General features: G+C 35.9%; 1 protein-coding gene across 3 annotated transcripts in view; it reads right to left on the reverse strand.

Annotated features, from left to right (window-relative positions):
* The window catches only part of BRCC3 (BRCA1/BRCA2-containing complex subunit 3), a 59442-nt gene that overhangs the window by 8690 nt on the left and 38454 nt on the right, over nt 1–12298 (reverse strand). For 2 of the 3 annotated variants that reach the window (XM_027608325.1, XM_027608326.1), the window contains exons 8-9: nt 9234–9308; nt 77–208 (exon numbers count right to left, since the gene is read on the reverse strand). In XM_027608325.1, the coding sequence (XP_027464126.1) occupies nt 77–208; nt 9234–9308 (207 nt within the window). The remainder of the gene's footprint in view (nt 1–76; nt 209–9233; nt 9309–12298) is intronic. The other variant, XM_027608328.1, reaches the window with a different exon arrangement.

Consider the following 12298-nt stretch of genomic DNA (forward strand, 5'->3'; position numbering starts at 1 on the left):
GGAAAGGGTATTCAAGAAGAGGAGAAGAGGGACCAGGCCCTGAAAAGTAAAGATGAGAGAGGAGCGAGGACTCTACCTGTGGATCCTCCTATATGCATCCTGCTCCTCTTGGCACAGGATCTTGGGCAGCTCAACTGCTGATTCAAGGCATACTTTCCCAATGGTTACATGAGGTACAATATGGATTGGAATTTCAATCCTCTCATACCTGCAAGACAATCAATTCAGGTCAGTTTTATGTTTGTTTGTTTCTGGCTTTGTTTTGGTATAATTGACGAAAAGGAATTACAGATATTTAAGGTGTACAAATTTATGTTTTGATAATGATATTTTGAGTAAAATGATCACCACACTCAGGCCAATTAACATATCCATTACCTCACATAGTTACCATTCTTTGTGTGTGTGTGGTAAGAATACTGGAGATCTACCTTCTTAGAAAATTTCAGGTATATAATACAGTAAACTGTAGTCACCATGTTGTGCATTAGATCTCCAGAATTCATTCATCCTGAAACTTTGTACCCTTTGACCAACACTTCCTCATTTTCCCTTCCACCACTCCTGCCATGGCAACCACCATTCTACTCTCTGCTTCAATGAGTTTGACTATTTTTATTTATTTCAATTCATCCATTGACAGACCTTTAGGTTGTTTTTGTATCTTGACTATTGTGAATAATTGTGCAAAGAACATTGGAGTACAGATATCATTTTTTAAAAGATTTTATTATTTATTTGAGAGAGCGAGCACATGAGAGGGGGGAGGGTCAGAGGGAGAAGCAGACTCCCTGCTGAGCAGGGAGCCCGATGCGGGACTCGATCCTGGGACTCCAGGATCATGACCTGAGCCGAAGGCAGTCGCTTAACCAACTGAGCCACCCAGGCGCCCCCCAGATATCATTTTGAGATCCGTATTTCATTTTCTTTGGATATATAGCAAGAATGGGTTAGTTTGTAATGCCGAGTTGTCACAATCAGAAGTTTTCTATAACCTTAATAGAAATTTTGGGATACAGAATACTCAAAGGTTAGACATTCCTGTCATTCATTTAAAAGTAGCTCAACTTCAAACTTGACTGAATTCAAATTGAGCTCATACAGGGAGCAAATTAGAAGCCCATTTGCAGAGTCAACATTCCCCACTCTCCTAGAAAATGTGAGGCCATTTTCATAAACTTAACGGAGGCCTTGGGAGCTCAAGGTCCTTATGTTCACTCCCCCAGACAAGGGGAATAGCTAATTAATGCTGTTTTTGGTTGAGAAGTTGCCATTGGAGTTGAACACATTGATCACAAAGCCCGGGGAAGAGTAGCTACAGATTTTTCAGTGATTCCATCAGATTCATGATGTAGATGGGATTACTCATACAAATGCTCACTTGTTCTAACTCAGTGTTCACCAGTGGCCCTCAGTTCCCATTCTCTCCCCTGAGGGGAACTATGTAAAAAATTCACAAATACTGGGGTGCCTGGGTGGCTCAGTTGGTTGTCTGACTCTTGGTTTTGGCTCAGGTCATAATCGAGCCCCACATTGGGCTCTGTGCCTTGCACAGTCTGCTTCAGATTCTCTCGCCCTCTTCCTCTCCCTCTTGCTCTCTCTCTCTCTCTCAAATAAATAAATAAAATCTTAAAAAAAAAGATTCACTCTTGGGGTTGTACATTTTGTGGGTTTTCACAAATGTATATTAGCATGTATCCACCATTGTAACATCATACAGGATAATTTCACTGCCCTAAAAAATCCTCTATACTCCCTGTTCAAGCCTCTCTCCTCCCTAGCCCCTAGCAACCACTTATCTTTTTATTGTATCCATAGTTTTTCCTTTCCTTGTATAGCATGTCTTATGGTTGGAATCATGTAGTATATAGCCTTTTCAGATTGGCTCAGTGTATTTTTTAAACTACTCAGGTGATTCCAATGTTCAGCCAAGTTTGGGAATGAGTGGTCTAACTCATTTTTCTTTCTCCATACCTTCCAGTCTATTCAATTCAAACGTTCCTTAATTTTTGGTGACAAAACGTTCCTTAGAGTTGCAGAAACCTATTAACTTTTCTTTAGAAAGAAAAAAATAAGATCAGATACATGAGTTTTCTTTCTAACAATAAAAGAAAGCTGATAAGCAAAGTGCTTTCTGGCTAGATATGAAACCTCAAAGGGATATTTAGTAAAATTAACAGTATCTGGCATTCATATAAAATTACTAGGCATAGAAAGAAGCAGAAAAATGTGACCCATACATAAGAAAAAAATAAGTCAACCAAAATAGAGCAAGAAATATCAAAGATGAAAGAATTAGAAGAAAAGCTTCTTAAAATAACCATTATCATTATAAATATTCTGTGTGTGTACAGGAAGCTAGAGGAAAGATTGAAAATGGATAGAATTAACAGGAAATTAAACATTACAGAAGGAAAGATTAGTGAACTTGAAGACATAGCAATAGAAACTATATAAAATAAATCACAGATAGAAAAAAAAGACCAAAAAACAATGAACATAACATCAGTGAACTGTGAGACAATGTCAAGTGGCCAAATACGTGTATAATTGGAATATCCATAGAAAACGAGAGAGTGGATCAGAAAAAAAAAAAAAAAAACTTGTAGAAATAATAGCTGAGATTTTTGTAAATTTGATGAAAAATGTAAATCCACATGTCTAAGCTCAATGAAACCCAAGTACAGAACACATGAAAACAATTACACCATGGCACACTATAATCAAATAGCTTAAAACTGTGAAAAAGAGAAAATCTTAAGAGAAGTCAGAAAAAAAGTCATATTAAGTAAACAGAAACAAAGGTAAAGATGATAGCCAGTTTCTCATTGGATGGTAGAGAAATATCTTTATAGTTCTGAAAGACAAAAATGACCACCCTAGAGTTTTTTTTACCTATTGAAAATATTTTTTAAAGATAGAATTAAAGACTTTTTTCAGACATACAAAAGTTGAAAGAATATTTCACCAGAAGACTTACACTACCAGAAACATTAAAAGACATTCAAGAAGAAAGAAAACGATAACAGATGGAAACAGAAATGAAGAGTACTGGAAATGGTAACCTACTGAATGGGAGAAGATATTTGAAAATGACATATCTGATAAAAGGTTAGTATCCAAAATATAGAAAGAACTTATAAAACTCAACACCCAAAACATGAGTCATCCAATTAAAAAATGGGCAGAAGACATGAATAGACATTTTCCAAAGAAGACATCCAGATGGCCAACAGACACATGAAAAGACACTCAACATCACTGATCCTCAGGGAAATGCAAATCAAAACTACAATATCAGCTTACATCTGCCAGAACCGCTAAAATCAAAAATACAAGAAACAACAGGTGCTGGTGAGGATTTGGAGGAAAAGGAATCCTCTTATACTGTTGGTGGGAATGCAAACTGGTGCAGCCACTGTGGAAATCAGTACGGAGGTTCCTCAAAAAGTTAAAAATAGAACTATCCTATAATCCTACAATTGCACTACTAAGTATTTACCTAAAGAATACAAACATACTAATTCAAAGGGAATCATGTACCCTGATGTTTATAGCAGCATTATCAACAACAGCCAAAGTATGGAAACAGCCCAAGTGTCCACTGACAGATGAATGGATGAAGAAGATGTGGTATGTATACACAATGGAATACTACTCGGCTATCAAAAAGAAAGAAATCCTTGGGCGCCTGGGTGGCTCAGTTGGTTAAGCGACTGCCTTCGGCTCGGGTCATGATCCCGGAGTCCCGGGATCGAGTCCCGCATCGGGCTCCCTGCTCGGCGGGGAGTCTGCTCCTCCCTCTGACCCTCTTCCCTCTCGTGCTCTCTATCTCTCGTTCTCTCTCTCTCAAATAAATAAATAAAATCTTTAAAAAAAAAAAAAAAAAGAAAGAAATCCTGCCATTTGCAATGACATGAATGGATCTAGAGAGTATAATGCTAAGTGAAATAAGTCAGTCAGAGAAAGACAAATACCATGTGATTTCACTTGTGTGGAATTTAAGAAACAAAACAAATGAACAAAGGGAGGAAAAAGAGAGGAAGCAAACCAAGAAACAGACTCTCAACTATAGAGAACGTACTGATGGTCCCCTGAGGGGAGGTGGGTGGGGGAATGGGTGAAATAGGTGATGGAGATGAAGGAGTGCACTTGCAATGAGCACCAGGTGTTGAACGGAAGTGTTGAATCATTATACTGTATACGAGAATCTAATACTACACTATATGTTAACTAACTGGAGTGAAAATAAAAACTTAAACTTAAAAAAATAATAAAATATGGAAAAATTATCTCACTGAAAATACACCCCCCAAAAAGAAGAAATAAAGAAAAAAGAAATAGTGGGCTTCCTTGCCTTTGATCCTGATCTTGCTGTGATTGCAACTCCTGCTTTCTTACTGTTCCCATGTTCATGATATATTTTTGCCCATCCCTTTATTTTTAGCCTTTTTGAATCTTTGTGTTTTGTTTGACTCTTGCACAGAACATAGAGTTGGGTTTGTCTTTGCTATCTAATTTTAAAATAATTTTCTTTAATAGGTAAATTCATCTAATTAAAACATAAATAAATCCTGGGGGTGTAATGTACAACATGATGACTATAGTTAACAATACTGTATTATATATTTGACAGTTACTAAGAGAATAAATCTTAAAAGTTCTCATCACACACACACACACACACACACACACACAAAAGCAATTTGCAGGGGCGCCTGAGTGGCTCTGCCTTCGGCTCAGGTCATGATCCCACTGTTCTGGGATCGAGCCCCACATGGGGCTCCCTGCTCCGTGGGAAGCCTGCTTCTCCCTCTCCCACTCCCCCTGCTTGTGTTCCTGCTCTTGCTCTCTCTCTTTCTGTCAAATAAATAAATAAAATCTTAAAAAAAAAAGCAATTTGTAACTATGCAAGATGATGGATGTTGACTAAACTTGTGCTAATTATTCTGCAATATATACATGTATCAAATCATTATGCTCTACACCTAAAACTTATACAATGTTTTATGTAATTATATCTCAATAAAACTGTATAATACATACATACATACATACATACCCTATGGATCAATGAGGAAGTCAAAAGGAAAATTACAAATTATTTTGAACTGAATAAAAATGAAAAACACAGCAAGATTTGTGAGATACAACTAAAGGATTATTTGGAAATTTATATAAATTTCTATAAAAAAAGAAAATAGATCTCAAATGAATGAACTCAGCTTCCATACACCTTAAGACAAATAGAAGAAAAAAAATAGAAAAAGAACAAGTGAAGCTCAAAGTAAGCAAAGAGAAGGAAATATCATTTATCAGAGCTGACACAAATGGAACAGTACACAGATAAACAGAGAAAATCAATTAAACAAAAATGATTTTTTGAGATATTCAATAAAATTGTTACATTTCTAGCCAGCCTTATCAGAAAAGATAAATAAATCACCAATATAGTAACAAGAGAGATGACATTACAATGATTTTACAGATAATAAACAATAAAAGCTTTATTCTAACAACTTTATGCCAATAAATTCAAATACTTAGATGAAATGAATAAGTCCCTTGAAAGATATAAATTACCAAAGCTCACTCAAGAAGAAATATATAACCTGAATAGCCTTATATCTATTAAATAAATCAAACTGGTAGTTGAAAAGCTTCCCACAATGAAGATTCCAGGCCCAGAAGGCTTGACTGGTAAATTCTACCAAACACTTAAGGAAGAAAGACTATCAATTCTACCAAAACTCTCCCATTAAATTGAAAAGGAGGCAATACTGTCAAACTTGTTTTCTGAAGCCAGCATTTCTGATACCAAAGCTAGAGAAAGACTTTACAAGAAAAGAAAACTACATACTAATATCCGTCAAGTAGATAGGTGTAAAAATTCTGAACAAAATTTTAGCAAATCAAGTCTAGCAGTACTTAAAATGGATAATTCATCCTGACTGATGGGGTTTATTCCAGGAGTGAAAAGTTGGTTTAGCTATAAAAATTCAATCAATGTAATTCATCAATATTAATAGACTAAAAAAGAAAAGCACTATAGGATCATCTCAGTAGATACAAAGAAGCATTTGACAAAATGCAACATTTATTATTGATGAAAAAGAGAATGCTCAGAAAACTGGGGTTAGAAGTAAATTTCCTCAAATCAGTAAGGGGAAAAACCTTCAGGTAACATCATGCTTTAATAGTAAAAGACTGAATAATTTTCCCCAAGATCAGGAAGAAAGGTACCATGACCACTCTCAACAGCTGTATTCAGCAGTTTATTGGGAGATTCCAATGAGTGCAGTAAGGTAAGAAAAATAAACAGAAGGCATCCAGATTGGAAAGAAAGAAGTAAAACTGCTTTTATTCACAGATGACAACCTATGTGGGTAATCCAATGGATTCTTCAAAAAAGGTACTAAAATTAACAAGTGAATTTAGAAAGGTAGGAGGTAAACTCTATATACAAAAATCAATTGTATTTTTATACAGTAGCAATGAACAATAGGAAATTGAGATTAAAATGAAAGTGTTTATAATAGGATAAAAATATGAAATGTGGAGGGATAAATCTGACAAAAGATATGCAAGACTTGTATGTAGCATTGTACAAACCATTATTGAGAAAATTAAAGACCTAAATAAATGGAGAGATATAACACGTTCATAGATTGAAACACTCAATATTATTAAGATGTCAATTCTCCCCAAAATGATCCATATTCAATATGATCCCAATCAAAAATCTCAGCAGGCTATTTTGGAAAATAGTCTGGAATTTCTTAAAAAGTTAAATACACATGTGCCATATAATTCAACCAGTCTGCTCCTAGGCATCTCCCCAAGGGGAGAGAGAGCACATATCCATACAAAGACTTGTACACAGAGGTTCAAAGTAGCTTTATTTGTAACAAACCAAAACTGCAAGTAACTCAAATGTCTATCAACAGGCAAATGAATAAACAAACTGTGGTAATATTTATACATTTTAATACTTTTCTGTAATAAAAGGTGTAAACTATTGATACCTGCTATAACATGAATCTCAAAATAATTCTGGTGTATGAAATGAGACAGACAAAAAGTACATAGTATATGATTCTATATATATGTATATTTTTTCCCTAAAAAAATGCAGACTACTCTATAGTGACTGTAGATCAGGGTTTCTGGGATTGCAGGAGGGACAGGGAGTAGTAAGGGAGGAATTACAAAGGGGCATTAAGAAAATTTTGCGGGTGATGGATATTTTCATTATCTTGATTGTGGTGATGGTATGTACAGGTATGTACATGTCAAAACTTACCAAATTGTCTACTTTATTTTTTTTAAAGATTTTATTTATTTATCTGACAGATAGAGAGACAGCGAGAGAGGGAACACAGGCAGGGGGAGTGGGAGAGGGAGAAGCAGGCTTCCCGCTGAGCAGGGAGCCCGATGCGGGGCTCAATCCCAGGACCCCAGGATCATGACCTGAGCTGAAGGCAGACGCTTAATGACTGAGCCACCCAGGCATCCCGCAAATTGTCTACTTTAAACATGTGTGGTTTATTGTATGCAATTATACCTCAATAAGGCTGTTAAAAAATAAAAGAAACCAGGGCTCCTTGGAGAAATGCCGAATCCAGGAAAGAACAAGATGAAAGTGGAACATCTTCTTGTGCCAGAAAATCAAGCAGTACTCAAATAATGAGAACATGTCAAAAGAACATGGGAGGGGCTTCCACTGGTTGATTCTGAAACAATGCATGCCTCAAAATAGCTAATGATAATAATGGATTAGAACCCATTGAATAAAATAAGAATCCAGATATACACACAAATATAAATAAATAAATGAATAAACAAACAAATGGGTAGGGAAAGCCCTTCCTGGGAGTAGAATCCCAACTGGTAAAAGGAATGATGGAATTAGAACCTTGCCTTTGATAATCATCTTAGTAATAAATAATTTAGGAAAGAATCACTGATGAATGCTAAAACTCCCCACAATATACTTATTCATTTCAAAGGGAAGAGTAACTTTACAGTGGAAAACTTCAAAGACACTACCTTAAGCATCCAAAGTTGAAACCACCAGTAACGGGACAAATTGATACCATGTGCCTCCTGATACAAATCACTGAGAAGAACGCAACATGACTTTTGTGGTAGTTTTGCCAAAAGTGCGTAATCTGCATCTCATCATGAAAAATGTAAACAGATCCAAAATGAGGGACATTTTCCAAAATAACTGGCCTACAGTCTTTAAAAATCCTACGTTCACAGAAGATCAAAGGAGACCACGGAGTCATGATAATGACATGCAATGTGTGAACCTGCATCCAGGACCAAAATAAAGTGTTGTTTCCCACTACAAGCAGTGTTACTAAGAAAACTGGTGAAATTTGAACACTATCTATCGACTAGGTAATAGTACTGTATGAATTTTAATGTGCTGAAATTGACTCTTTTATTGTTATTATGTAAGAGAATGGACCTGTTCTATAGGAAATGTCCATGCAAGGGGCATTATGTGTGTAACGTATTCTCAAATGGTTCAGGAAACACTATTCATAGGTATAAAGAAAAAAATGATAATGGAAATTTGATAAACTGTTGACATTTGAGGAATCTCGGTAAAGGACACACAGGAATCCTTTGTACTATTCTTGGCAGCTTTTCTGTAAATTTGAAATTATTTTAAAACAATGCTAAAAAACACTAGGAGTAATAACTAAAAGAATCAAAACAGTACATACAACCTCTAAAACAGAAAAAAAAAGAAAATTCAGTGTAACAAATGGCAGGGAAAGTAAAAAGAATTAAATAGAAAGCATGGCAAACAGAAGGCAAAAAAGACAATTGCAGGAATACTGCAGCAATGATAATAAAATGAATGCATGACACTCACCTATTAAAACAGATGTTCTGATTGTTTAAAAGCAAATAACTCAAGATCTTGCTATATTCTATTTACAAGGGACATACCTGAAACAAAATAACTGAGGAAGGTTGACAATGAAGGAATAGAAAAAGTTATAAAAGGAAAAGCCTACTAACAAAAACAGCAACATGCAAGAGGCAGTGTCCAGTCTCACCTTCCTCCTTGGTAACTACCTGACAGGCCTCTCTGCTTAGGTGTGGCTACTTCACTAAGTTCTGCCAGTGAGATGGAAATGGAATTGTTTTCTGGGATTTCTGAGGTCATTTATCAGAAGTTGGCTGAGCTCAACCAACTAGCTTTGCCCTCCTACCTTTCCTCTTCCTTCTGGCCCTCAATGGAGATGTGCTGGCTGGAACTCCAGAAGTCTCGTGGACCATGAGGGGACCTTAGGATGAAAACCATATACCAAGATGGTGAAGCAGAAGATAGGAGCCTGGGTCCCTGATGACATCACAGAGCCCTGGAATACCTATCTCCAGACTTCTACCCAAGAAAGAAATAATCTTTCTTGTTTAAACTGTTACTTATTTAGTTTTCCTAATATATGTAGTTCAACCTAAACCTGACAGGAACAATAATATTCTGTAGAAATACTTTAAGACATACATACATAAATGTGTAAGTAGGCAAAGAAGACTATTTCATATTTTATTAAGGAAAACACAACAGGACAGTGTAATAGTTATGAACCTTAATAAACTCTTTATGCAACAACAATGCAGCTTCAAAATATATAAACCTAACCCTGACTAAAATATAGAAGTGGATGGGAGGTTTACATACATCTCTCTCAGATATGTATAATCAAAACCACAAACTATGAGGAAGGACATAAGGATCACTATAACCCAACTTAACAAGCTTATTCTAATAAGGATATAAGAGACTTGTACCCTAGAGACAATATACATATTTTTTGATGCATATGAAAAAGTCACAAAAACTGACCATGTTTTAAGTCAGGGGTCAGCAAACTTTTTGTGAAAAGTCCAGACACTAAATGTCTTAAGCTGCATGGGCCACAGGGTCTCTGTCACAACCACTCAGTCGTGCTGTTGTAACTGGTAAACAAATGAGTACAGCTGTGTTCCAATAAAACTTGATTTCTAAAATAGGCACCAGGCCCTTGTGGCCTACAAGGTGTAGTCTGTGGACCTCTTTTCTAAGTAACAAAGGAAATATCCAACAATTTCCATAAAGCCGATATCACCTAGGCCACAGTTACCATAATGTGTTGAAAATTATGGGGCACCTGGGTGGCTCAGTCAGTTAAGCATCCGACTCTTGATTTCAGCTCAGGTCATGATCTCAGATCGTGAGATCAAGCCCTGCAGCACACTCTGTGCTGGGCATGGAGCCTGCCTAAGATTCTCTCTCTCCCTCTCTCTCTGCCCCTCCCTGCCCCACACTCTCACTGCCTTTAAAAAAAATTTAAAAATTAATGTAACAGCAAAATAAATAAATAAATAAATAAATAAATAAATAAATAAATAAAGTCCACCCCCTCCCAGATCTACACATCTGGAAATTTTTAAATGCACTTCTAAATAAATCTTTGGTTGAAGAGGAAATAAAAGCTGAAAACATAAATCAGAAGTTTAAAAAAAAAGCCATTGGAACCTATGGAATGAAGCAAAAGTGAGGAGGAAAATTTATAGCATTAAAAGTATTTATCAGAAAACAAGGAAGACAGAAAATAAACTTAGTTTTCACCTCAAGAATTTATCTTTTTAAAGATTTTATTTATTTACCTGAGAGAGCAAGAGTGCGAGAGCGCACAGCTGGGGGAGCAGCAGGCAGAGGGAGAAGCAGGCTTCCCACTGAGCAGGGAGCCCGACACGGGACTTGATCCCAGGACCCCGAGATCATGACCTGAGCCAAACGTAAACGCTTAACGACTGAGCCACCCAGGTGCCCCTTATCTCAAGAATTTAGAATGAAGACAACAATGAGAACAACACAGCAACAATAAAACATACAGAAAACAGAAAGAAGAAATTAATATAGAAAAAAGCAGAATTTTTTTAAAAAGCTAAGAAACTGAATTGATCTGGAGAACTTAAAGCTGGTCCTTTGAAAAAACCAACAAAATAGATAAGCCTTTGGCAACAGAATCAAGAAAAAAGAGAAAACACAAGTAAACAGCATTAGCAATGGAAAAGGGGACATACTTAAAGAAACAGATCATACAATCATCCACTCAAGAAATATTTAAGGAATGGCTGCCATGTGACAGACCTTGCTCTAGGTGCTAGTCAACAAGACAGACAAGGTCCCCACAATCATGGAAACAACAATCTAATGGGAGGAAAGAGACTGTAAATAATAAAAGAATAACTAACTTCCTTTAGTGATAAATGCTACAAAGAAAATGAAACAGATTTTTAAAAAAAATTTTTTTAAATGTTAAATACATATATCCTCAAGTCCAGAGAATGGAAAACAGATGAAATGGATAATTTTCTAGGAAACTATAAATAACCATAACTGACAAATTCTGCATGATTCCACTTATATGAGGCATCTAAAATAGTCAAACTCATAGAAGCAGAGAATACAGTAGTGGTTGCCCGGGGATGGGGGTAGGTGTAAAGGGGGTTGTTATTCAATGGGCATAAAGCTTCAGTTATGCTACATCAATAAATTCTAAAGATCTGCTGTACAACATGGTGCCTATAGTTAACAGTAAGATATAGTGCCTTTCAAAATTTCTTAAGAGGGCAGATCTCATGTTCTCTTCTTACCACAAAAAACAAAATAAAATGAATCAAAAAAAATCCTGCAAAGGACACAAGGAAACTTTGGAGGTACTGGAAATGTCTATTACCTTGATTTTGAAGATGGTATCACGTCTATTTACATAGTCCAAACTCATCAAATTATATATATTAAATAGTGTAGTTCTTTGCATATCAATTATGCCTTAACAAAGCTGTTTAAAAAATGAACAAGCAGGAAAATAGCACTGTGCAGCTAAAATAAGGTCTTGAAGATTAAGATGGTTAAAAAAAAAAACCCAGAACACTCAATGGGTGCCATAATTTTCATTGTTCATGGGTCTCTCCTTTATTGTATGTGTGATGACATTCTAGCCCTATACCTGATTTATATGTAGGTTCTAAATCATTTGTAACCCAATAAAGTCAGAAGCAAAACTTATTTATTTATTCCTATCTTGCATAACTGAAACTTTGTATCCTTTGACAAGAAACTTTCAGCTTGATGCAACCCCACTTGCCTATTTTTGCTTTTGTTGCCATATCCAAAAAAATCATTGCCAAGTTCTTCAAAAAGCCTTTTTCCTACATTTTACTCTACTAGTTTTATGGTTTTAGGTCTTACATTTCAGTCTTGAATCCATTTTGAGTTGATTTT

Source organism: Zalophus californianus, chromosome X (genome assembly GCF_009762305.2).
Source record: "Zalophus californianus isolate mZalCal1 chromosome X, mZalCal1.pri.v2, whole genome shotgun sequence".
NCBI lineage: Eukaryota > Metazoa > Chordata > Mammalia > Carnivora > Otariidae > Zalophus > Zalophus californianus.